Source organism: Equus przewalskii, chromosome X (assembly GCF_037783145.1).
Source record: "Equus przewalskii isolate Varuska chromosome X, EquPr2, whole genome shotgun sequence".
In the NCBI taxonomy this organism is placed as follows: domain Eukaryota; kingdom Metazoa; phylum Chordata; class Mammalia; order Perissodactyla; family Equidae; genus Equus; species Equus przewalskii.
This window is the reverse complement of record NC_091863.1, coordinates 124,478,077-124,505,996: the sequence shown is the minus strand read 5'-3', so window position 1 is coordinate 124,505,996 and position 27,920 is coordinate 124,478,077. Positions and strand designations below refer to the sequence as shown.

At 42.1% G+C, this 27,920-nt stretch overlaps 1 protein-coding gene across 1 annotated transcript; it reads left to right on the top strand.

Annotated features, from left to right (window-relative positions):
- Positions 1–4,680: 4,680 nt before the first annotated feature.
- On the top strand, positions 4,681–14,484 carry LOC139080889 (uncharacterized). Its single transcript, XM_070603382.1, has 4 exons — positions 4,681–4,761; positions 8,075–8,213; positions 13,647–14,099; positions 14,147–14,484. Exons 1-4 carry the CDS (start codon positions 4,681–4,683, stop codon positions 14,440–14,442), a joined length of 969 nt encoding a protein of 322 aa, XP_070459483.1. The 3' UTR covers positions 14,443–14,484.
- The last annotated feature ends 13,436 nt before the right edge of the window (positions 14,485–27,920 follow it).

The window sequence follows — 27,920 nt, the reverse complement described above, 5'->3', positions numbered from 1 at the left end:
AGGGTACCTAAACCAGTCTTGTGCAGCAGAGGTTACATTACATTTTACAGATGAGGGAACTGAGGCTTAGCAAGTGACAGAGCCAGTACTCTAACCTGGCTCTTTTAACTCTGGGTCCAGGACTATTTCTGCCTCACCACAGCTGCCTCTTTTATTTTGTAAATACATTAGGCCTAAGGCATATGGGAGAAGATAACTTATTTTGTGGGTCCCTGCCCATCCTAAACTGCTTGCTCCTTTCCAGTGATAGACAGGAATTTTGTGGTTAGAGCACCTCCATGTGTCCAAAATGTTATATTTCAGATATAAAATTAATAATAATAATAATAATAAGTCTTCGCCTTTTAAGTTCCTTTAGTAAGTTCCTCAAGATTCCAGGAGTGCATGTGTGTGTGCGTGCAGGCACAGACACATGCATACACATTTGGAGTGGGGAAGGTTGGGAAACACTGGCTCCTGCATTTCCAACAAGTCTAGGTGGAGAGAAAATGGAAAGTGAGCTCCAACAGAAAGGAACTTGCAGAAGAAAACAGGTGAAAATGAGATCAATGAGAGAAGAGTTCACAGGAGATACCGGGAAAGTGGTGTCTTCTGGCCACATCTACTACTTCATTGGCAGTTCCATGAAAAGTGTATGTAGGGAAAGTGGTTTCCTTCATCACGTTCTTCTTCTGGGAATTTCCTGGTGCTATGGGAGTTGTAAAAGGAAAAAGAAATAATTTCTGTTTCTGGAAACGTCACGACTAGATAACCCGAAATCCCTCCTTGCTACAAAACACCTAGGATGGCTGGATAACTAGGCCAAAGATGACATCCTACGAATGTCTGGGAGCCTCAATCCATCCCAACACTGAAACAACTGAAGAAGTAAAGGAATTGTACTAAGTAACTCCTAAGATCCCTTCCATTCACTTCTCTCAACCCTCTCATTCTCCAGTTCTTGTACTCACTTAAACATTTACTGAGCACTCATTCTATATCAGGTATTGGCCGTGTTGTATTTTGATGAATAGAAAGTTGAACACAAATACAGAGTTCCTACACTCAAATAGCTCACCATCTTGTGCAGTGGCTCTTAACTGGAGCTGCACATCAGAATCACTTGAGATGGTTTGCAACAATGCACATGCCTGCCCTCCCTGCTGCCCTCAAGATTCTAATTTCAGCCTGGAGGGAAACACATAGCCTGAAATTCTTTCTGTGTTGAATTCTAAAACCCAGAGCCCAAAAGGAATTCACAGCATTAAACTGTGCTCTGTAGAAACAGGAGGGGGGAAAAATTTCCTCCAGACAGGATCATTCCCCAAGCTTGGGGGAAGGTGCAGAAGAGGCGAGACCTCTGTCGTTCCCAAGAGGAGAGGGAACCTGGGCCCTGCAGCTCAGCAGCAATGCCAAAGAGAGAAGTCAATAGATTTGGGAGGCATTTTGAAGGTAGAGTCTACTAGACTTGGTGTCTGCTTAATTGTGAGCGAGGGCTTGAGGGAGACGAAGGTATCAAGGATGACTCCCAAGTTGGGTTTTTTTTTTTTTTAAGTTATTTTACTGGGGTCATATTGACTTATAACATTGTGCAAATTTCAGGTGTACATTATTATATTTCAGTTTCTGTGTAGACTGCACCATGTTCACCACCAATAGTCTAGTTTTTATCCGTCACCATACTTATGTGCCCCTTTATCCCTTTCGCCCTCCCCCCACCCCTTTCCCCTCTGGTAACCACCAACCTGCTCTCCTTATCCATATGTTTGTTTGTTTGTTTATCTTCCACATATGAGTGAAATCATACGGTATTTGTCTTTCTCTGTCTGGCTTACTTTGCTTGGCATAGTACCCTCAAGGTCCATTCATGTTGTCACAAATGACACACTTTTGTCTTTTTATGGCTGAGTAGTATTCCATTGTGTGTGTGTGTGTGTGTGTGTGTGTGTGTGTGTGTGTGTACCACATCTTCTTTATCCATTCATCCGTCGAGGGGCACTTGGGTTGCTTCCACATCTTGGCTATTGTGAAGAATGCTGCAAGGAACATAGGGGTGCATAAATCTCTTTGAATTGTTGATTTCATGATCTTTGGATAAACACCCAATAGTAGTAGTGGGATAGCTGGATCATATGGTATTTCTATTTTTAATTTTTTGAGAAATCTCTATACTGTTTTCCATAGTGGATGCACCAGTTTGCATTCCCACCAGCAGTGTATGAGAGTTCCCTTTTCTCCACATCCTCTCCAACACTTGTTATTTCTTGTCTTGTTAATTCTAGCCATTCTGACGGGTGTCACGTGATATCTCATTGTAGTTTTCACTTGCATTTCCCTAATAATTAGCGATGTTGAACATCTTTTCATGTGCCTGTTGGCCATCTCCATATCTTCTTTGGAGATATGTCTGTTCATATCCTCTGCCCAGTTTTTGATTGGGTTGTTCATTGTTTTGTTGTTGAGTTGTATGAGTTCTTTACATATTTTGGAAATCAACCCCTTGTCAGATATATGATTTGCAAATATTTTCTCCCAGTTGGTGGGTTGTCTTTTCTTCTTGTTCATGGTTTCCTTTTCCTTGCAGAAGCCTTTTAGTCTGACATAGTCCCATTTGTTTATTTTTTCTTTTGTTTCCCTTGCCTGAGTAGACACGGTATTCAAAAAGATACTACTAAGACCGATGTCAAAGAGTGTACTGCCTATGTTTTCTTCTAGGAGTTTTATGGTTTCGGGTCTTACATTCAAATCTTTAGTCCATTTTGAGTTAGTTTTTGTGTATGGTGTAAGATGATAGTCTACTTTCATTCTTTTGCTCATGGCTGTCCAGTTTTCCCAACACCATTTATTGAAGGGACTTTCCTTTCTCCATTGTATGTTCTTGGCTTCTTTGTCGAAGGTTAGCTGCCAATAGATGTGCGGGTTTATTTCTGGGCTCCCAATTCTGTTCCGTTGATCTGTGTGTCTGGTTTTCTGCCAGTACTATGCCATGCTGTTTGGATTACTATAGCTTTGTAGAATATTTCGAATTCAGGGAGTGTGATGCCTCCAACCTTGTTCTTTTTTCTCAGGATTGCTTTGGCTATTCAGGGTCTTTTGTTGTTCCATATAAATCTTAGGATTCTTTGTTCTATTTCCATGAAGACTGTCATTGGGATTTTGACAGGGAGTGCATTGAACCTGTAGATTGCTTTAGGTAGTATGCACATTTTAACTATGTTTATTCTTCCAATCCGTGAGCACGGAATATCTTTCCATCTCCTTATGTCTTCTTTGATTTCTTTCAGTAATGTCTTACAGTTTTCAATGTATAGGTCTTTCATCTCCTTGGTTAAATTTATTCTTAGGTACTTTATTCTTTTTGTTGCAATTGTAAATGGGATTTTATTCTCGATTTCTCTTTCTGCTAGTTCGTTGTTAGTGTATAGAAATGCAACTGATTTTTGTGGGTTGATTTTGTACCCTGCAACTTTACTGTATTCATTATCTATAATAGTTTTTTGGTGGATTCTTTAGGGTTTCCTATAAATAGAATCATGTCATCCAGAAATAGTGAAAGGCATTGATTTGGTCAGCTGAGCACGCCTTGCTCACACAGGGGATATCAGAAGAGGAGAGACCTTGGAGAGAGGATGATGGTTTCAGTCTTGGATATATTTGAGTTTGAGGTGCACGTGGAGCACCCAGGTGGAGACGTCCAAGAGGCAATTGGATACTCATATCTGGAGTTTAGCAATGTGTCCATTCTTGTATCATTTCTATTATACCATATTAAAGTTTTGCATCGTTCCTAACCCCGTTTTTATTTTCCGAATAAAGCATAATAATCAACTTTGCACATTTTCTTTTAAAGAGTACACAAAAATCAGTTGTGCCTCAGGGACTTGTAGATTTAAATGTATTTTCAGTACCACCCCGTGACTTTTCTGCAGCCTTCAACACCTGCTTCCCCGTGCCCCCTCCCCCACCCCGAGCTAACATCGGTTGCCAGTCTTCCTCTTTTTTCCACTTGAGGAAGATTAGCCCTGAGCTAACATCTGTGCCAATCTTCCTCCACTTTATATGTGGGTTGCCATCACAGCATGGCTGACGAGTGGTGTAGGTCCATGCCTGGGATCTGAACCCAAGAACCCGGCAGCCAAAGTGGAGCATGCAGAACTTAACCACTGCGCCACAGGGCCTGCTGGCCCCCAGCACCCACTTTTATATGGCCCCAGGTAATAAACGCGTGAATAGCAACCATGTTTTTTACCATTCGCCTGGGGTAGGACTCCCATCATGACAGGACAGTCATATTTTTCCACTTCTGATCCTAGGGCAGAAATATCTCACAAAGGTAACCAGTTCTTAAGGCAGCTCTCCTTCCAGAAATTTCTTGTGACATGTGGCTTTGAGCAATCAAGGCTCTTTCAATCCCCCTGACCCTTCCCCCACCCTTATCTTAGGCTGTCATTGGGTGTCCAGCATCCCAGAGCTCCAACCCTTCTTTGAGGCTACATGTTCATGAAAAATATTTTTCATCATCACGGTCCTCTTCCAAAAATTTTGTGGGAGCTTCTCAGTGCTGTGTGAGTTATACAGGGTAAAGCAATTTTTACTTCTGGAAACAGTGCACCCTAGGTAACCCGAAAACCCTCTTGCTACCAAGCTACTTAAGAGGCTGGATAAAATTTAATAAATATCCTTTTCAATGCATATATGACGATGCATATATGCATGGAAGTTGACTCTCGGGTGTCAAAAAACAAAGAGGAACCTGAAGAGCAGATTGATGGGCATTTGAGTGTATGTTAGGCAGGTAGGATTTAATGACCATCAGGGAGAGGAGAAAAGCCTTGGCACCTCACCTCACAAGGGCTGTACAGTCACTTAAAGGATGGACTAGGAAAAAAAAATCTGCCCATCACCGTGGGGAGATGACCAAGGGAGTCTGGTCTCTTCAAGGGTTCCAGTGGACGAAAATAAAATACTTCCCCTGATAATTTGTAACTCTAGAGCTATTCTCATCCTGGTCTAAGGTTGGAATTAATGCCTCTTGTTTAGTCTAGGAAACCCCAAGCTCACAAATTAACGTAAAACAATATACCACCCCAGCGATACCCCTAGGTCTTCTGGCAGAAGTAAACACACACAACCTCTCTGGAGAGACACATGCTCAGTTCAGATCTCACAGAAGTCCCAGAGATAAAAGCTCTGCTGAGAAATCCCTAAACTCACTATCAAAATTATAAAACACGTAAGGAAAAAAATTTCTGTGATTGTCAGCAATGACGAGCAGGATTAGACCACCAAGAACTTCAGATAATAGAACTAACAGAGAGTATAAAATATTTGTTTAAGATGCTTAGAAAAAAATAAGGAAAGAACAAGATTCTGTGGAAAAAAGAGGCTGGTTTTTAAAAGAACCAAGTGGAACTTCTAGAAATGAAAAGCAATATGCCCAGTGACATCAAAAGCTCAGAGGATGGGTTTAAAAGCAGATTCATCTGCTTCAGTGAGCTGGAAGATAGAGCCAAGGAAACTATTCAGAAGGCAACAAGGAGAGATAGGCAACGATAAAAGGTTAAGAAATATGCGCGGGGGGGGGGGGGGCGGGGGGGAATGCAAAAGTCCAAAAAAAAAAAAAAAAAAAACCCAGCTAATAGGAATGACAGAATCAGTGAATAGGGAGAGTGGGCATAAACCAATATTCAAAGGGATACTGGCTGGAAATTTTCCAGATTTGATAAAAGATGTGATTTCTCATATTCTGAAAGCACAAGCCACACACAGAATCAATAAAACCAAATCGTGGGGAAACTACAGGCCAACAAAGACAAGGGGAAGATCTTCAAAGCTGGAAAGAAAAGACACAGTACTATCAAATGGATAATAAACTGACAGCAGATTTCTCACCAGCCACAACAAAATTGAAATCATATCGCTGATGCACCCAGGGGAAAAAAAATGTTAGCAGGCATGTCATACCCAACTAAGCTATCATTCAAGGATGAGGGTGAAGTAAGGATATTCTTGAACAAAGATTGGGAGGGTTGACCACTCACAAACTCTCACGAAAAGAACAGCTTAAAGATGTTCTTCCACTATAGGTAAATCGAACAGAGAAGAAAGAAGTAAGATGCAACAGAGGAACGGTGAACAAAGAAATTAGTGACCATGACCATGAGTCTAAAAGAGAATAGACTGTATAGAACTGTATAACTGACAAAGTTATAACTAAATGTTGTACAACATTGACTTGTAAGACTTGGTCCTTGTATTATTTGGGATGAAATTGGAGATGATGATTAACTTAAGACTTGATTTAAAAATGTAAGGAACTTGATAATCTCAGCTCCAATACTGTCCCACATATGAAAGATTTGAAATCTTAAATTTTTCTAAAAATTATTAACTGCAAGTTAACCAGAATATATCCCAGGGGAAAAAAATAACCGTTCAAAACCAAATGAGACATTTCTTTGTAAAAGATGGTGGAGCGAAGAAAGATCAAAGATTCTCCCTTCCCCCATCATACCTACTAGATAAATAAGAAAAGGTAAAAAAACAGGAGAAGGAGAGAAAGATAAGGAGGAGGAAGAGGAGAATAAAGAGAGGGAGGGAGGGAGGGGAGAAAAGAAGGAACGTGTCTTCCAAGGAATGAAGAAAAAAAAAAAACAGAGAGAGAGTGAAAGAGAGAGAGCGATTCTGGTGAGGAGATTGGTTTGTTTAACATACTTCTTATTCTGTTCCCATTCCCCAGAAGCAATACTGAACAAAACAATGTGAATCAGTTAAATCTTGGGAATGAGATCTAAGGCCCCCTAAACTGAAGAGAAATGGACTGAGGGAATACGCAGGAAAAAATCAAGTAAATACCTTTGTGAACAGAAGCCCTTACTTGCCACCGTTAGATTTCACTAGCAGTAGGAAGGCTCCCATTTTTTTTCCATTTTCCAGGGCACCGCACTGAGTTGGGAGAATAAGTCAAATCCCTCAGAGTAGGTTACACCCTTGCATGGGTGGAGTGGAGTGTAATACATGATATGTAACAAGATATTAGAAGAAAAAAATAGATTGAAATCAATATCCAGCCCTCAAACTATAGTTATGGGATGGTAAGGTGTAAAGGGTGCAAAGAATTCACTTACACAATGTTAGAGCAAATGGAAAGTCTAGATAGTGCTTCCCATGATCGAAATGGAAAATAAATGGTATAGCAACCATGACAACAGTATACAAGGAGAGATAGGGAGAGGGAAAAGAAAACAAAGAGAGAGAGAGTGAGAGGGAGGGAGGGAGGGGGAGAGGAGAGAGAGGAGAGAGAGAGGGAGAGAAAGAGAGAGAGAAAAGACCAATATACAAGAAAACAAAGTGAGACTCCAAAGAACCACATAGCAGATCAAATAAATAAGTTATGAAGGGCAAGTCACAGAAGAGGCAAGCATAAAAATTGAAATAAGAGCAAGGAGGAAGGACTTTAGATGATCACATTAATGTTGATCCAACATTAAGATAATTTACATGCCTTAGGTAAAGAGCCTAATAAGTGGAATAGAAAAATATCCACAGCTAGAGTGTGAGAAAAGTTTCCAGAAATAAAGGAAGAATTGAATCTGTCCCTCAAAGAACACACTCTCTACCAGGAAAAATCGATACAGGAGCAATCAATACTGAGATATATTCTGGTTGTGTCATGTTACTTCAAGAAATAATTCTTCAGGAACCTAGGCACAAAAAAGCAATCACTTACAAGGGAATGAATTGGTTCCCTTTAAACAGAAAAGTAAAATGTAGCATTTCCAGAATGGTTCTGGTTCTGGGTAAGATGGAGCAAGCACACTCTACTGAATACAGCTATACAACACGGACAGGGTGCATGGAACAGCTATTTGAGGACTCTGAAAAGCAAACAGAAGCAGGCAGATTGGGGAATAAGACCACAATTTGAAGTATCACTGAAACACTGGTGAATTTACTTTTTTTTTCCTTCCATATCCTCGGTTCAGCGAAGCCTGAAAGTTAGACGCGGGCAATGGGGTGACAGAGAGTGCTCTAGTTTTGACTTGAGGAGAGGGAAGGGAAGAGAACTCTCAAAGAGAGTGAAGGAAATTCTCAGGTTTTCTTTTTTCCTTTATTTTCTCCGTTCTCTCATGTTCCAATCCATAGGCAATCCCGTGGCAGCAGGGGTGGTGACAGAGGCAGCAGTGACAGTGGCAGCTGCGGGGGCCTTGAGGTGCCTGAAACTCTGAAGCAAGGTAATCTTCCTCTGATTGTAAGAGCTGTGGTCCCAAGAGGGTGGAAGCACACATACATGACCTTTTTTCCCCTCTTGGTCTTCCTGCTGTATGACACCAGAAGAAGGCAAAGGTGCCGGAAGTGTGTGGCAGAGAAGGGTAATTAAGACCACAGCTTTCTGGCTAGAAGATTGAAAAGGGGGAAGCTCAGGAAACCAAAAATACTGTGGAGATTGCAGAGAGGGAGGAGCTCAGGAAAGTAAACCCATGAAGCTGCGTATGAACTTCTGGGCTGACCCCCAAGCTGTGTATTCATGGATGTGATCCTACCCAACATACCAAAGACTTTGAAGACTGAAGAACGAAGGGACACACTCTGCTCAGCTCCCAGACTGCTGATCATGTTTAACAGAACCAAATAGCATTGCAAAGTCTTTGAAAATAGAACTGACATTAAAACCACAAACCGTAGAGGGCTGGTCAGAACATGTGGCCTGAACCCAAATAAGGGGGGGAAAATGGACAGAGCCTCAGGGACCTGTGGAAATATAACAAAAGAGCCAACAGTTGTCTCATTGGAGTGTCAGAGGAGAGGAGAAAGAGGGTGGGGCTGAAAAAAGTATTCAAAGAAATAATGGCTGAAATTTTTCCAAGTGCGGCAAAAGACACAAACCTACAGGTTTAAGAAGCTGAGTGAACCCCAAACAGAACAAGCCTAGGAATCCACGCCAAGACACATCACAGTCAACCTTCTGAAAAACTAAAGACCTAGAAAAAAATCTTGAAAAGCAGCAACAGAGAAACAACACCTTACCTGTAGGGAAAAGCAAGTAGAATGACAGTGGATTTCTCACCAGAAACCAGGGAGGCCAGAAGGAAGGTACAACACTTCTCGAGTGGTGGAAAAAAAAAAAAAAAAAACCCAGAATCTTCTACAAAGTGAAATTATCCTTCAGGAATGCAGGAGAAATCAAGGCATTCTCAGATGAAGGAAAAGTAGGAGAACACGTTGCCACCAGACCTACCCTTATCCCACGGAGAGAAGTTTTCCATACGAGAATCCACTAGGCATGTGGAAAACTTTGGCTGAGAGTGATGTGCTCACCAATTCCCTAATATGGACATCTATCATGCTGCCTGGTATAGGGAGGAGCAATCCCCAGGATTTCCCATTAGCTCCTAGTACAAGTCCGGCCTGGTTGCTGCCCCCAACCCCTCCACTGAAATTGCCCTTGCCAAAACCCCCAGCAACACTTGCATTGCCTAGTTCAGTAAATATGTTCTAGTGCTTACCATTCTGGAACTCAGCAACTGTTCCTGAGTTTGTCACTTCTTGCTCTGCTCTCCTTCTGTCTTCCTTCTGAACTCCCACTCTCTTCTCCTTCTGGTTTGATTCTCTCCCAGCCCTCTCTTTTTTCTGTGCAGACACTCCTCCAGTCCTCAGTATCTTCTTTGTTTTCCTCCAAAGGCAGTCCACCTTTGTCCCCTTCTCATGTTCTCTCTAGTCACTTTCCTGCCTGATGACTCCACTACATCCATGTCCTCAAGAATCCCATCATGGCCAAATCTACATCCCAAGCCCTACCTTCTCCAGACCCTATTCATCCTTCATTCCCTCTGCATATCCACTAGCATCTCAGATCTCACAAACTCCAAACTGAACCATCCATAGCCTCCCCACCCATATCTTTAACCTTCTCCTTTAGCCTATTTCTCAGCAATGGCTCCAAAGTCTGCAGTTGCTTCACCCTGCCCTCAGGGAGCCATGCCAGAGCTTTTCCTATCCCTCCCTCACCAATGCCCTACTTTTTCACTTGGCTAACTTCTACTCACCCTTCAAGTTTCAGCTTGGACACCAATTTCTCCAGGAACATTTCCTCAACCCCACAGGTCTGTGTAAGTTACTCCTCCTATGTGTTCCTATAGCACCTTGAACTTCCCCTCTCATAGTGCCCATCACAGTATAGTGTTGTAATTGTCAGGTCCCTTGCCTGTATCTTCCATCAGACTACATGCAGGGACTTGATCTATTTTCTGCCATTGCTATTTCCTCCATGCCTACCACGGTCTCAGGCATAGAGTAGGCATTCAATAAATATTTGTTGAAGGAATGAACAAATGAATCATCGAGTCTCCAGCTGGGTTCAGCAGTATCAGAAATATGTAGCGAGAACCTACTCTGTGCCATTTTACTACCTAATTTTTCTTATTGAATCTGCCCCCCATGTTATCTACCAATGCCACCATCTTAGTTGAGATACCTATCATTTCTTGTCTGAAATACTGCAGCAGTGTTCTAACTCCATCTTTATCCTCTCTGCTCTATTCTCCACACAGCTGCCAGAATGATCTTTCTGGAAACAAATCAAGTCATGTCACTCCCAAGCTTAATGGCCACAGTGAGTTCACTACAGCCTACAAGGTATTCCAAAACCTGAGCATAGCATAACAGAACCTCCATGTCTTGGCACCTGCCTGCCTCTTCTCCAGCTACATCAATCCCCACTCGCCCATGGGTACCTTACTCTCCAGCCTTAAGGAACTAATTGCAGGTCCTCCCAAATACCTTGGTTTCTCGTCATGCTACAGATCCCTTCACACACACACATTGTCCTCAAGTGGCTTGGCTGATCCACTCCTATGCTTTCAACAAACTGTTTATTGATCATTCCTTATGCACCATGACCAAGTGGGGTTTATCCCGTGAATGTAAGGTTGGTTCAACATATGAAAATCAATTAATGAAACACACCATATTGATAGAATGTGGGGGCGTGGACCTCATGATCATCTCATAGATGTGTGTGGGGGGGTAAGCATTCCAACACCCTTTCCTGAAAATAAATTCAACAAACTAGGAATAGAAGGGAACTTCCTCAACCTGATGAAGAGCATCTATGAAAAACCCACAGATAACATTATACTTAATGGTGAAAGATGGGTGCTTTTCTCCTGGCATCAGGAACAAGACAAGGATGTCTGTTTTATACTTCTATTCAACACTGTACTCAAAGATTTAGTCAGTGCAATTAGGCAGGAAAAACAAAATAAAGGTATCCAAATTGGAAAGAACAAGTAAAACTATCTCTATTCGTAGATGACATATTCATATACGTGTGTGTGTGTGTGTGTGTGTGTGTGTGTGTGTATAATCATTAAAGAATCCACCACAAAAACACAAGAACCTATGTGAATATGTAACAGATGAAGCTCAGCAAAGTTGCAGGATCCCAGATCAATGTGCAACAGTCGGTTGTATTTCTACACACTAGCAATGAACAATCTGAAAATGAGGTTAAGAAAATAACTTCTTTTATAGTATCATTAAAAAGAATAAAATACCGAGCAATAAATTTAGCAAAAGATGTGCAAGACTTGTACCCTGAAAACTGAAAAACATTGCTGAAAGAAATCAAAGAGGATGTAAATAAAAAGGCATCCCGTGTTAGTGGATTGAACATTTAATATTGATAAGATGGCCATAATCCCCAAGGCAATATACACATTCGATGCCATGCCTGTTAGAATCTACCTGGCTTCTTTCCAAAACAGTTGACAAGTCAATCCTAAAATTCATATGGAATGCAAGGGATGCAGATATCCAAAGCAATCTTGAGAAAGAAGAGCAAAGTTGGAGGAGTCACACCTCCCAATTTCAAAACTTACTGCAAAGCTACAGCAATCCTAAAAAGTGTAGTACTGGCATAATGATAGACATATAGGTCAATGTCTTAGAATTTGGAGTCAGAAATAAATCCATACACCTATAAACAGTTGATTTTCAATAACAGTGCAAAGATCATTCAATGGAGGAATGAATAATGTCTTCAACAAATGGTGCTGGGACAACTGGATATCCACAGATAAAGGAATGAATTTGGACCCCAATCTCACACCATGTGCAAAAATTAATTCTAAAATGGATCGCAGACCTAAATGTAAGGGCTGAAACTATAAAACTCTTGGAATAAAACATAGACGTAAATCCCCATGACCTTGGATGAGGCAATGGTTATTTAAATATGACAGCAGGGGGCCAGCCCGTGGCTGAGTGGTTAAGTTTGTGAGCTCCCCTTTGGTGGCCCCGGGTTTGCTGGTTTGGATCCTGGGCGCAGACCTACACACCAGCTCATCAGGCTACGCTGTGGTGGCATCCCACATAGAAGAACTAGAATGACTTGCAACTAAGGTATATAACTATGTACTGGGGCTTTGGGGGAGAAAAGAAAAGAGGAAGATTGGCAACAGATGTTAGCTCAGGGCCAATCTTCCTCACCAATGAAAAAGAAAGAAAGAAGAAAATAAATAGTCATGAAAAAATATGACAGCAAAGGCAGAGCCACAAAAGAAAAAAAAAAAGAGCTAAATTGTAGGCCATCCAAATCAAAAACTTTTGTGCATCAAAAAGGACTCTATCTAGGAAGTGAAAGGACAACCCACGGGATGGGAGGAACATTTGCAAATCATGTATCTGATAAGGGCCTATTTTCCAGGATGTACAAAGAACTCTTACAACTCAACAACAAAAAAGACAGGCAACCCAGTTGGCAAAATGGGCAAAGGACTTGAACAGACATTTCTCCAAAGGGCAAGAGGCACATGAAAGGATGCTTAACATCATTAGCCCGTAGGGAAATGCAAATGAAAACCACCATGAGCTACCACTTCACACCCATTGGGATGGCTGCTGCAAGCCAAACAAAACAAAACACACGGAAAAGAGCAAGTTTCGGGGAGGACGTGGAGAATCTTGGACCCTCACGCGCCGCTGCTGGGAATGCAAAATGGTAGCGCCGCTGTGGAAATCAGTGGGGCGGTTCCTCGGTAAATTAACCATAGAACTACCACGTGACCCCGCCATCCCACTCGCAGATATCTACCCAAAGGCATTGAGAAGAGGTGCTCCCACAGATCCCCGTAGGAAATGTTCACTGCAGCGCTATTCCCAAGAGCCAGAAGGTGGCCATCACCCAAACGTCCATGCACTGGTGAATGGGTGGATACGCAGCGTGCGGTCTCTCCATACCAGGGAATCTCGCTGAGCCGCGAAGAGGAATGCAGCGCTGATTCGTGCTGCCACGGGGACGAACCACAGCGAAACGTGATGCTAACTGAAAGCAGCCAGGCACCAAAGGCCACCGCTTTATGGTACGACTCCATCTGGAGGAAGTCTCCAGAAGAGGCCGACCTCTGTGGACAGGAAGCAAGAGTGGTTGCCTGGGTGCTGGCCGGTGGCGGGCTGGGGTGGGTTTGCGGGGCGGTGGAGGAGTCGGGGTTAGGGGTCGGGTGGGGCCGGCGGGTGGGGAGCGACGGCCGGACGGGCACAGGGGTTTCTTTTTGGGGTGGCGCCAACGTTTTGGAAGCGGGTTAGTTGCGCAGCCGGTCACCCGGCCCCCTGGGTGTCCACTTGGTGGCAGTGGGTCGTCCCCACGTCTGTTGTTCTTCTCCGTCCAGGCTCCCAGCCAGGGGCAAGGGAACGCTCCCTCGAAGAGAGGGTCCAGGGCGCAGCGCGAGCAGGCTCGTGCCGGCGCCCGTTCTTGGCGGGCCCAGGCCCGCCACTTCCGGCGGCCAATGGGAGAGCGGTGACCTCACCGGATCTACCTGTCACGGCGCGTGCGCCCAGACCAACTGGGGGCCGGCCCGACGTCGCTAGGATACCGAGGAGGGGCCTGAGTACCGGCCGTCTTGAGAGCTTGGGGCGCCGCCGAGCCTTCGCACCTCGCCTCGCCGAACCTCACCGCACCGGTCCCGCCGGTGGCACCTCTCCTCACCGCACCGCACCGCGCCGAGCCGAGCTGAGCCGAGCCGAGCCGAGCCGAGCCGAGCCGAGCAGAGCCGGAGGCTCCGCATCCCACCGCGCCGCCCAAGAGCTAGGCCCGTCGGAGGAGAACGCGCAGCCCACGCCCAGCATGGCGGGCCATCCGAGCCCGGCGTCGAGGGCCTCCCACGGCCAGGGCGGCGCTCCCGCACCGCCCGAGCGCAGCTGTTGTTTTCCGTGAGCTGGGTGGAGCACCTCCTGCGGGAGGGCCACTACGCCCGGCGCCTGAGCCCCTCCGCCCCGGTCTTCCTGGCGGCCGTCATCCAGTACCTGACGGCCAAGGTCCTGGAGCTGGCGGGCAACGAGGCCTGCAAGAGCGGCAGGAGGCGCATCACCCCGGAGCTCGTGGACATGGCGGTCCACAACAACGCGCTGCTCAGCGGCTTCTTTGGCGCCACGACCATCTCCCAGGTGGCCCCGGGCCGGGAGTAGCTGCCCAGCGCGACCCGGGTCCCCGGGCCGACCGACCGTCGGGCCCCAGGCCCCTGCCCACAGCCCCGGGCGGCCCCAGCCTGTCTGGGGCCTCGGGCACAGTCATGGGAATCTCTAAGAATAAAGTGTTTCAGGAAACCCGCGTGCGTGCTTCGGTCACTTTGCGCGGGAGGTGCTGGTGCCGGGACGTGTCTCCTTGGAGGGAGGGGAGCGGCGGGGGGTGAGCTCGGGGTGGCAGGGAGGAGTCGGGGATGACAGAGAGGAGCGGTGGACAGCGTGGGGTCGCGGGGGGCCTTGGGTGGGAAGGCTGGCTGGGGTGGGGTCGGGGGTGAGGCTGGGTGCGCAAGACTCCGCCACGGGCTCCGAACAAGTCAGAGCCCGGCCACGTCCCCGGAAGGACGGTGTTCGTTGGGAAGGATGGTGTTCGCTGGGGTGGAGCTCAAGTCCGGGACTGCGGCGTCGTGGCCCGGTGAACGTGCAGTGGCGACCGGGGGTGGGGGTGGCGGTGTGGGGCGGGGGGCGGCATGCGGGGGGAGGAGGTGGGCAGAGCGGTGGGCAAGGACTCCAAGGGGCAGGGGCTTTGACGCGAAGATGGAGGACGGACGGACAACTCGAGAAACAGGCAAAGTCGGCATGAGGGCCACGTGGATCCCGAGTTTCGCTTGGGTCGCGTTGCGTTAGAGACGCTGGGGGACGCCCTAGCAAACCTGGGCCAAAGAGCCGTCGCCTAGAAACAGCGGGCGCCCGGCCAGGCCCCGCCCCGTGGGCCCCGATTTGCATACGCAGCTCGCAGCCAGGCCAGGCCCTGCCCCAGGATGTCAGATTTGCATACAAGCTAGCACAAGGCAAGGCTCCCCCATTCAACATTCTTTTTAATTTTTTTTTCCAATTTTTTGGGTGTGTGTGAGGAAGATTGTCCCTGAGCTAACATCTGTGCCAATCTTCCTCTATTTTGTACAAGGGTTGCTGCCACAGCATGGCTGACAGCAGTGTAGGTCTGTGCCAGGATCCGAACCCGACACCTCGGCTCCAAAGCGGAGCCTGCCACACTTAACCACTACTAAGGCCATAGGCCCCGCCCCCATGCAACATTCTTGCATATGAACCTTCCCTCTGGAAAGGCATTTCCCCAGAACCCTTAATTTGTATACATAACTTGTGCTCAACCAGGTTCCACCTCTGATCACTGGATTTGCATATCACCAAGGAAAAGGCGCCTTAGGGTTGAAAGGCAGACTAATAACTGAGTTTGAAGACTTAAAGAGAAATTATATTATATACCCATATAAGTTTATATGCTAATATATGCCTATATATAATATATAACATAAAGTATATTTAATATATAAAATATACTTGTGCTAAAGTAAGGATTCACTCAGTATTATAGATAGTACTACATGCAGTCCGTGATATTGTGTTATTTCTTTTCTGTTTTGTATCTTATTTTTTATATTATACAATAAAATCCCACCTCTTTTGGAGCTCAGTTTTATCAATTTAACACATGTAGAGAGATGTGTGTATCCACCACCACATTCAGGACATGGAACAGCTCCATCAACCCAGAAAAGTCCCTACTCTGGTACTACTGTCCCTTTTCAGTTGTTGTGATTTTTGTTAAATTAACATTTGTTAAGTAGAGCCCCAGGTCCGGTGTCCGACTGGTGAGCCAAGGTTCAACAAAGACCGCAAGGAAAAGTGAAACAGAGAACGTTATTACTCACAGGTCCTGAGGAGGTAAACGGCAAGCCTGGTGGGCCACACAGCGAGGTTAAGGTCGGGTACAGGAAGCAAGCAAGCGGCAAGACCTGGGGCATAAGCCTTTATTAGGGTCCACGTGTGAAGTGCTTCTGGGTTTCCCGGGCTGAGGCGGGATTGGTCAATTCAAAACAAACCAAAAAAAGAGTGGGGTTTTGGTAAGCTCTGCGGGAGTCTTATCTAAGGGACCCACAAAGGGAAGGAGCTGGCAGGCAAGAGAGACTGTTTCTCACCAGGAGCTTTTAACACACCATGGCCATTGGGGGAAGTCATATCAGGTACTTACACTTACTTGTGACTTGCTGGTTGTCATCCTAGGGCATGCACTTGGGGGCAGACTTTGGGTCAGCTCCAGGCCCCTGCAGCCACTTTGCCACAAAAACGGATGCCGTGGCAGCAATATTATGGAGTAAACTCTCAACGTTAGTCAGACCCTTTCCTGAATGGACCCTGACAACCACTGCTCTAGTCTCCGTCTCTGTGGAATTGCCTTCCCCAGAACGTCTTGTAAGTGGACTCATACAGAATGTCACCTTTTGAGACTGGCTCCTATCACTCAACATAGTGCTTTGAGGTTCATCTAGGTTGTTGTGTGTATCAATAGTTATGTTTTATTGTAAAATATTATTCCTATCCTACGGATGTACCACAGTTTGTTTAACCATTTGCCTATTGTAGGACATTTTGGTTGCTTCTACGTCTTGGCAATTTTGAATAAAGCTGCTACAAACATTAATGGATGAGTTTTTGTGTGAATATAAATTTTCATTTCTCTTAGGGTAAATACCCAGGAGCTGGACTGCTGGCTCATATGAAAAGTTCCCTCAGGCCCCTTCCCAGTTGGTCTCATCCTCATCCCCTACAGGCAACCATTGTTCTTATTTTTTTCCACCACATATTAGTTTTGCCTGTTTTAGAACCTCAAATAAATGGAATCGTACATGTAGTTACTTTCAGTGAAACCTCTTTTTAGATCCACCCGTGTTGTTGTGTGTATCAATGATTCATTCCTTTTTATCACTTAGTGTTGTTTAGCTGTACTGATAAACCACACTTTGTTTATACATTCAACCGTTCGTGGACATCTGGTCCTTTTCAGTTTTTTATTGTTGTGAAAAAAGCTGCTATGAACATTTGTGTTCTAGTTTTTGTGTGCGCACATGTTTTCATTTCCCTTGGGTAATTCCCAAAAGTGGAAGTGTTAGGTAGCAGGTTAGGTGTATATCTAGCTTTATAAGAAACTGCTGAACTATTTTCAAAAGTGTTTGCACCATTTTACACTGCCACACTGTTCCATATTCTTGCCAACATTTGGTGTTGTCAGCTGGTTAATTTTAGTTATTCTGGTGGATATATGGTGATATCTCATTGTGGTTTTAACTTGCAATTACCTAATGACTAAAGATGTTGAGCATATTTTCCAGTTGCCAGAAGAGTGATGTTAAGATCTTTGACATGATTGTGATTTTTCTAATGTCTAAGTAACCATTCTTATACCTTCTGTTTGTGTGGTATATATTTATACATCCTTTTACTTTCAATCATTCTGTGTCTATATATTTAAAGAGCATCTTTTTAAAATTTTATTTTGTTGTGATAACACTTAAAACGAAATCTAGCCTCTAAATAAATTTTTTAGTGTACAATACATTATTGTTGACTATAGGTACAATGTTATACAGCAGATCTCTAGAATTTATTCATCTGGCTTATGTGAAACTTTATGCCCATTGATTAGTAACTCCCCATTTTCCCCTCCCCTCAGGCCCTGGTAATCTCTATTGCACTCCTTGAGCCTATGAATTTGACTATTTTAGATACCTCATATAAATGGAATTGTGCAGTATTTCTCTTTCTGTGACTGGCTTATTTCACTTAGCATATGTTTCTAGGTTTATCCGTATTGTTACAGAGCATCTCTTATAGACAGCATGTAGTTGACCCTTGCTTTTGTATACAGTGTGATTATTAGATTAGTCTGCTATGTTGCCAGAGCTGAAAGTAAGTCCTATCGATATTTTAAAGATGTTGGAATCAAGTTTTAGTTGGAATTCAAGCTCAAAATACTCTTTGCTCCCCTTTCCCCAGCAGTCTTTGCATAGCAGAAGGTTTCCACAAGCTCATGTACTAGGAATGGGAACTCAACATCTAGTTCCCCATTCCACTTCTTGCCTCAGAGATTTTTCTTTTACATGTACAATGAGTTCCTGGAATTTAGAAATCTTAAGATCTTTGATCTTTTTTTTTTTTTTTTTAAATTAACTGTTTCTCCAGGCCTACTTAGGATTCAAGGTCTAAAGGTAGACGTGAGGGTTCTTTAAAAGGCCAAGAATTTGCTTCCTCTTGTAGCAACTTCCTCAAGGTTTTTAGACCATCAGATTGATAGACTTACAGATAGAGATCTGCAGGCTTGGACTATCAGTCCCTCTGCTGAGTACTCACTGAGTAGGGTAGATGGGCATATCTTATATTTTCCCATCTCTCTCTGTCTTCTCTGGACTTTTGCTCCCAGCCTTCACAGAATATACTTACTTAATGTTACAGACTATTTTTACTCAGGGTTTTTCCTCAGTTCCTAAGTTACGCTTAACATTTTTAGTTAAAGCCTACTCTTCTCTGTCATCATCTTAGTCATTTTGTAACGAGGAACTAATAATCTATACACATACAACTTTCTAGTTTCTATTTTATAAAAAAGATTTTCACACACAGTGATCCAAACTCAAGTAATATTTGTATGGGACTCCTGAACTGGAGTGAGTTCTTGGATGTTGTCTGCATATATATTCCCTCTACAGATAACGGTTTGACTTCATCAGCTGCAATGCTACATTAGGCTATAGACAAGAATTTTGGATTACATTTTAAGCGTACCTCATGGTACATTAAGTGGATGGGGTTAGGGCAGGCAGAGAAGGACATCATTTCCTTTTTTTTTTTTTTTCCTTGTCACTGCAATGTTAATTCTTAACTGACCTCATTTCTCTAGTAAAAGCCAAAACTATGAACTAGTTCAGTGCATAATACCTACTTAGGCTCTGTTGGTCCTTCGTATGATCAGTTAAAATGATTCATGTTGCGTAACTGTGAGAAATAGTCTTTTTGTTTTTTCTTCCCATCTTCCAGTTTTTCTCTGTGGGTATGGGTCTCTCTCTCTCTCTCTCTCTCTCTCTCTCTCTCTCTCTCTCTCTCCTCTCTCTTTCTCTCTCTCTCTCTCTCTCTCTCTCTCTCTCTCTTCTCTCTCTCTCTCTCTCACACACACACACCCCCCCCCCAAGAGACAGAGAGTATACTCTTTGTTTATAGACAATGAGAGACTTTAAGAAGTTTGAGGCTAGTGATTGTGAATTCCAGTGCCATTGTGAGCTGGATGCAGACAAGTGAGGAAGCACAGCACCAAATGGCTATTCTGGGACAATTTCTGAGCTGCACAGGCTTGCATTTTGGATCAGTGCTGTGTTCCCTCTGTTTGGCAGTTGTGCTGGAAGCAGCCCCAGAATTTTCAGGTGAGTTGATAATTTCTGATGCTTCGCTTCTTTTGACACTAGGACAGGCTCCATCCCTACCCACCACACATTTGGTCATTACTATTATTAGCTATTACATTTGGGTTATTTAAGTATTACTATTGTCATTACATTATAGTCATTGTGGAATGACTATATACAACATCTGTAAGTTGATACTTCCTGACATCATCTGATCAGCACCACTGGAGAGAAAGAGGGTTGCACTGAGCCAAAGTATTCTTAGAGCACAGACAGTGGAGCTAATTTCGGAGTGAAATGTAAGGGTGAATAAAAAAAAATTGATGAGAAGAGGATAGAAGATGAGAGGAGAGTTTCCTCTTATTATAAACCCAAGAGATTCATTTGAAGGAGAAAAGAACACCTTTTGCAAGCATTTCTTGCTGTTCTAGGGACATGAGGGTCTTGTGTTTATTTGCAAGGAGAAGGTGTGTGGTGTCAGAGCACTGCTAAAGCAAGAAAAGGAAGTCAAGAATAAACGGCCTATGAGACCTTCTGAGAGAGATATCAAACACCTCTTTTTTCCAGAGGTCTAAGTATTGTTTGGCTTTTGTGAATGTTTCAGAGTCAAGCCTCTTCCTGTTGATACTGAAAATATCCCCAGAGCCCAGGTTATAGAAAAAAATATTTCAGAGAAAGAAATGAGTTCAAGACCAAATACTTTCCTGGAGAACGGAAAGATGAACTCTTCACTAGCAAAGCAAAGTAGATTCTCAACACAATTACTTTAATGACTTAGGCCAAACATCTTGTCAGTGGAGGACAAATTGACAGACTTTATCTGATATGGAGGATTTTATGCCTATATTAACAAGATTGACTACAAATATATCTTTCCATTTGGTTTGTGTAGCCACAGCTCTTGACAGTCTTTCCCTCTGCTTCCCTCCAGAGGACTCTTGCAGACATAACATAAAGTGACGCTGGTGAGCATCAGCCCTAGTCTAGGTGTCAGGAAAATGTGTTCTTTCCTTGCTGTATAGATAGGGAAACTGTGGTTGAATGGAAGACATATTTACTATGGGAACAAGTAAGTAGAAAAGCCAGATCCACTCTTTTGGATATTATGATGATTTCTGTTAGCCACTGCATTACTGGAGCTTATGAGACCACTGAATTATAAACTGCTCTTCAGTTCATTCTGAAGCAAGACCCTGGTCTGTGATTTAATGTTGGAAACTTACAGTTCCTGTTAATTAGTTGAGTCAGTAGTTTAAATGCCAAACTTAATGCTATTACCTTTTTTTGTTTTGTTTCATTTTTGAGGATTGTATTTTTGTTGTTGTCGAAAGTTTAATAAGGTTCTTGTTCCAGCTCTAGAAAATATGATCATACTCAAAGCCACTAGGGTCCAGAGCCAAACTCATACTATTATTATTCCCGGTTTTATAGAAGAGGAACTTCAGACACAGAGAGGTTAGAAAGTTGAGAGAGCAAGGAAGGTGGAGGTCAGTGCTTGAGGTCTAGTACCAAGTAGCAGATGTGAGGAGAGGGCATTAGGATGTAAAGAAGAGATGAGTTGAGGGGTCTGCACGTAGGAATTTCAGAAGTCAGTCAGGAGGTAGAGAACACAAAAGATGGAGGTAACCAGTTCAGGACAGAGGATATGAAGATCTGATGGCTGTTGTCTCTTCTGACTGGGGAAATGTTTGCACTTTGCAAGTGCAGGATTGCTGGCTTCCATGGCTGCGCTAGACTCCACCTTTCCCCTCCGACCTTCCCTGCTGGGCAGGTCATAGATGAGCTCTTTCCCAGATTTTCTCAGTGAAAGGCTCCGTCACACTCTGGAGCAGATTTTAGATAGGGTGTGAGATTCTGTGAACTGATAACTTTCCAATTAGGTCATAGGCTTATATCTTTCCTATTAGGTCATGCATCAGAACTGGCTTAATGACAAGTGATTCTAGGATCCCTACATTACAGACCCCCATCCTCATCCGGTCATTCCAATTGATACACAGGTGTAGAGTGTAACATGGAATTAAAATAAGCTAAATGTACCAATAAAAGTTGGCGATGAGTGGTTGTGTATGAATCCAAGGGCAGAAGGCAACAGTGTAGACTTTAAAGTCAAATATGCCTAGATTTGAGTTCTAGCTCCATAACATATTTGTTTTTCTCTCATCACTTTCACCTTTTTGTTGATTCTCTCTGTACTCTGAAAACAAGTCTCATGCTAGTCTTCCTTGTAATTTGTATGATTTTCTGTAGTGATTGACTTGTCTCTGTTGCTTATGTTGGTTCAATCTGTAATAGTCTTCTTTCTTTCCTTACCCTCTCTCCCTAATCCATTTACTTCTTAGTTTCTTAACTTTCTAATTTGTTCCATTTTTAATTTGTGCATTCCCAGACACGTCTTTCATCAGCTCGGGAACTTTTTATTTCCAGCTTTAAATTTGATTATTTCTTCTGTTTGTTGAATGGTAGGCTAGTCTTCAGGAACGTCAAATATCAACATGTTGGCTTTCCATTGTCTGTAAAATATTTGCCAGTTCATCTTCATCAACAATTTGATTTTATATGCCAATACAATTGTTCTTAAATTATTTGAGACAATTTTTTCATCCACAAAGTGGAGATTATACCAACCTTATTTTATGCATCTCCTTTTCACTCTTTTCTCCAAAACAACCTCAGGAAACTTATTCCGTATTTTTTAGATTATTTTTAACGATATACTCTTTTTCCGAGTTAACTAGCTGCTCTTCCTTTCCCTTGTTCTTTATTAATTTTTTACTTAAGCTTCACATTCATTGTTTATCTCTTTGCTCAATTTTGTGAAATATTGGGATTTGTCCAGATTAATTTTCTTTAGCTAGAGTGAGTTAACTACCTTTAGTTCTGCTCTATGTCTGTGTGTGTCTTAGCCTACTCTCCTTTTGATATCTACAGTAATATTTTAGCTCGAACAGAATTCTAGCAGTTTTCGCTTCATATTACTCTATACTACTGATATGGCTGCTTCATCCTCTCTCCTCTGCCTGTCTCTGCCATTATGAATTAATATGCTAACTAATAAATAAAATTTACCAGTATGTACTACTAGCGAGTTTCTTCATACTACTTCCTCCACCTCACCTACTTTTAAGTTAACCTCTTTCCACAATTCACTTTGATTATTTACAAAGGAAGTTTCACATAGGTTCAATTTTTTAATTGCCTTAGACTCATTCATTTATTCAACAAATATTTATTGAATGCCTGCTGTATGTCACCCACTCTCTAGGTGCTGGGCACAGAAAGCTGAAAAAGACAGACAAGGCCCTTAAGTGTACATTTTAGTGGAGGAGACAGACAATTAAACAAATGAAACAAGAAAAATAGGAATTAATGACTTATAAAGAATTAAAAGAAGGAAACGTAATAGCAAGTAATTGGGCAGTTGCCATATATTGGATGATCGGAAAAGGCCTCTCTGGGGAGGTCACAGTTAAGCTGAGCTCTGAATGACAGGAAGATTTATCTTGGATTCTGCTATCTTCTTGTAAGAGTGTTAATTTTTGTTCTAGTAATCTGTTCAATTACTGGTTAATCACCTTGAATGTGTTAGGTTTGAGAGATACATATATGTATTATATATACATATATATAATATATATATATATATATATAATTGTGGTAAAACACACGTAACATAAAATTTACCATCTCAAACATCTTTAAGTACACAATTAAGTGGTATTAAATACATTCATAATGCTGTGCATTCATCAGCACCATCAATCTCCGTAACTCTTTTCATCTTGTAAAACTGAAACTCTATGTCCATTAAACAATAACTCCCCATTCTCCACTCCCCCCAGTCCCTGGCACCCACCATTCAACTTTCTGTCCTTACGATGATGTTGACTACTGTAAGTACCTCATATTATTGGAATCATACAGTATTTGTCTTTTTGTGGCTGGCTTATTTCACTTAGCATAATATCCTCAAGGTTATTCCATGTTGTAGCATATTGCAGAATTTCCTTCCTATTTAAGGCTGAATAATATTCCATTGTATGTATATATACCACATTTTGCTTATCCATTCACCCATCATGGACACTTGGGCTGCTTCCACGTTTTACCTATTGTGAATAATGCTGCTATGAGCATGGGTGTACAAATATCTCAAGACTGTGCTTTCATTTCTCTTGGGTATATACCCAGAAGTGGAATTACTGGATCATATGGTAATTCTGTGTTTAATTTTTTGAGGACCCACCATACTGGTTTCCACAGCAGCTGTACCATTTTACGTTTCCACCCAACAGTGCACAAGGGTTCCAATTTCTCCACATCCTTGCCAACACTTGTTGTTTTCTGTTTTTCTGGTAGCAGCCATCCTAATGGTTGTGTGGGGGTATCTCATTGTGGTTTTGATTTGCATTTCCCTAATGATTAGTGACATTGATCGTCTTTACATTTGCTTATTGGCTATTTTTATATCTTCTTTGGAGAGATATCTATTCAAGTCATTTGCCCATTTTTGAATTGGGGTGTTTGGCTTTTTGCTGTTGAGTTTTAAGCATTCTCTACACATTTTAGATGTTAATCCCTTAGCAGATAGATGATTTGCAAATATTTTCTCCCATTCTCCGGGTTGCTTTTTGCTTTGTTGGTAGTGTCTTTTGATGCACAGAGTTTCAAATTTTTCATGAGTTCAAATTTGTCTATTTTTTCTTTTGTTACCTGTGTCTTTGGTATCATATCTAAGAAATCATTGCCAAATCCAACATCGTGAAGCTTTCGTCTTTTGTTTTCCTCTAAGAGCTTTATTGTTTTAGGTCTTACATTTAGGTCTTTGATCCATCTTGAGTTAATTTTTGTATATGGTGTTAAGTAAGGGCCCGACTTCATCCTTTAACATGTGGATATCCAGTTGTCCCTGCAGCATTTGTTGAAAAGACCGTCCTTTTCCCATTGAATGGTCTTGGTACCCTTGTTACCAAACCTGAAGTGAGTTCGCTCACCCGTTGTGCGGCAAGCCAATTTCTGACACCGAGTGTGGTGGAAGAAAGTAGGAATTTTATTTTTGCACAGCGCTGAGCAAGGAGAGAGGGCAGCTAACGCTGAAACCCCAAACTCCCCGAAAAGCTAAAAGGAAGGGTTTTGATTTGGGGCTTTATGTAGGGGAGGGGGAGCATATGGCCTTGCTGGTCGGAGCTTTCCCACCAGCTTGTCTTTGGCCTTGAGACACTTGCAGAGAGGAGGGAGCCCGTGACCTTGCTGGTCAGCAGCTTTCCCACCAGACTGTGTCTCTTTGCGGGAGGAGATAGTCCAGGTGCTTGTCCTTGACGGTGTCTGTCTCCATGGAGGATAGTGGATTCTGGAGCCAGGAAGCCCGAGAGTAAGCAGGGAATGAGTGTTTTGGTTTTAACCCCATATATGCTGGGTTTAATGTGGGGAAACTGATATCAGGGTCAATATCAACTCCCCCCTATTTTATGTCCATCCCTCAATCTTGAAGGATTTGGGGCGGTGACCGATCTAGCTACTTCCTGCTGAAATGGGGCGTACGTTGTTTCATCTCATTGAACCAGTCTTTTAATAAGGCAGTGATGCTGGTGGGCTCCTTAAGTTAGGCCTGTATCATGTAAGTAAGTAACCAGGTATTTAATAAGAAGTTTTTCTAGAGAAACAAAAAGAGAAAAACAAGCTTAATGGTTGGAGCAAATTATAAACCAGTTTCTGAGCCCAGGGGGCAACCAATCAAGATTCCTAGAAGTCAGGGTCGAAGCATCTTTTGCAGTTTGAAATGTCTCTGATGGTGTCATCAGGCACTCAGGTAGCTTTTTGAGTGGCTTACACAGCAGCAGACATGAATCTCTCTTAAGTTTATATTAGGTCCTCCAGCTTCAGTTTGTAAGGCTTTAGGAAAAAGGGAAGATTTAGTTTTCAATGACTGCAAATGAAAATAATGGGGAAAAAAACCCTGAAAATGTTAGTTTGGAGGTTTTTAGCCAGGTATTTCAGGAGACGAGGAATTCAAGATCCAGTCCAGTTAAGAGAAGTAAAACAAAAATTTCAAAGACAATTTAAAAAACTAAAATCCAATATTTATAAACATGTATTATTGTTTCTATTGAAACATAATCTTCCTCCCTAAAATCACCCTCAATTTCACTAGACATAGCCAAATTAAGACTAACTGGTTTGCAAAATAAGTCTAGTTTTAATAAATTTGGCATAATTATTTACATAAGTACAGCAAGAGTAGTAATTGATCATATAGGCTCTTTTAAATCTGCTTTGCTGGAACCTTATAAGGAATCTCAGGTTGAACTTTAAAGGCCTCTCAAGGAAAGCCAAGTAAAGGACCTGTTATCACATTCTGCCTGCAGGACCTGCAGATTTGGGTGAATCCCTCTTTTCATGAGGCTCCCCAAAACATTGAGGTTCCTTGTGCCTGCCAGAGGGAGCGACATTCTTTGCTCAACCTTACCAGGTTACAGAACCCATAAGCACAGTACCAGGCCAGTATTTCCAAGTGGCTTTATTCCAGAATGTCAACCTTCGTTCCTCAAAAGCTGTCTTATTATATCCAAGCCCGTATGTTTTTTCAAATATGATGTTCCAGTCAAAGCCTTAGTAATATAAACAGTGTTTTCAATTGTGTCCTGTTAAAAGAAGAACAGATTCTTATTGGACTTATGCAAACACCTATATTGCCACAAGAATAAGAATACTTACTCATCAGGGGTTTTTATGTTTTGGAGGGCTCAGATGGGGAGGAAAGAGAAACGCTTCAATTTAGTTTACAAATTGCTGTAAGTCATAGTTCTTTAAGAGAATAGAGACAAAGGTTTTTTTAACTCTGAAAAAAGCAAAACATTAAAAACCAGTAATATCTCAATTAAAAAGTCATAAAAATTATAATCATCCCTATCAGTTTATTCTGTCCTGTGTCATTGGTTCTTGATCTTAATCTTCTGTCAGCAGTTTGTGAGGTCATCAGTTTCTCTGTTGGAGTTCTGTAATTTTTATCCAGTTTAGTTTTACAATCTGAACGTTTATTAGAAACCTGTATTCTAGAGTGTCAGAGTCCTTTCCATGAATGTCTCTGCAGATGAAACATATTTGCAAAAACATCAAAGTAAAACAGTCACTGTTTATAAATAACAGAACATTAAAAAATGGTAATTGACAAAGGCATTTGACCATGTCTGTGATATAAAACATTTTGAGATAATAGCCAGGATTATAGCTGACAATCAGATCAGATAATTTTTAAAATACTTATATCAATAATACTCATTTACATAATACCATTTAAGAAAGTTTATCATTACTTATTTGACAACGCTTCTTATGTAATTTAACATACAAAATAAGCCTTATTAGTTTGGCTTTTTTTTTTTTTTTTTTTTTTTTATAGGGAGAGAGCAAATTTCCCCGAGAAGTCTCAGGGGCCGTCTGAAAATCCCCAGAGAAACCTTCCCTCCTCTTCCAGGTCAAAAGCAAACTTTTATTCAAGACTTGAATATTTGTGTGTCGGGGGGGGGAAGCTTATCAAAAATATTAAAAGCTTTAAAACACTTGTTCAGATAGGAAACAAAGTTCACTGCAAAACCATGCTCAGGTATCTATTCAAAGTGACAACAGAAACAGTCAAGGGGAAACAGAGTTAAAATAGTCAAAAAAAAACCTTCTTATAATCTTTTTATCAAGAGCAGATTAAAAATTTAGGAAAATTATCCTTTTAAGAAAGAGGAAACCAAGTTTTAATTTTGTACCACTTTACTTTTGACATATAAGTTTCTTTACTTAATTGGATTTACTTTAATCCTGGCCAACTTGACCATACATAAATCTCTTCAGGGCTTTACTTTTACAAACCTTTGGTCACTTTTTTACATTCAGAATTTGTCCCAGCACTTTAGGACAAATTTATCTTTCTCAATTCAAGAAACAAAAATATCTCCATTCTTTATACCTTTTTACTGAAAACACATATTTTACTTTCCTTGTACATAGACCTTTTAGAAATATATGTTTTCTCATAGACAATTTCTCAGCATATGTAAAACATGTTTATCAATAAACCTAAGCACTTTTTAGTCTCTTTGACATAAGAAACCAAAGGCAGACAAATATATGCTTAGTGGTTAACCTTTAATATTTTATCTTACGTGGAAATGACCTAGATACCCAATAAACTGTTATTATTTAATTTAACTTAGTAAAGTTGTAAAATTTAAGTTTCCA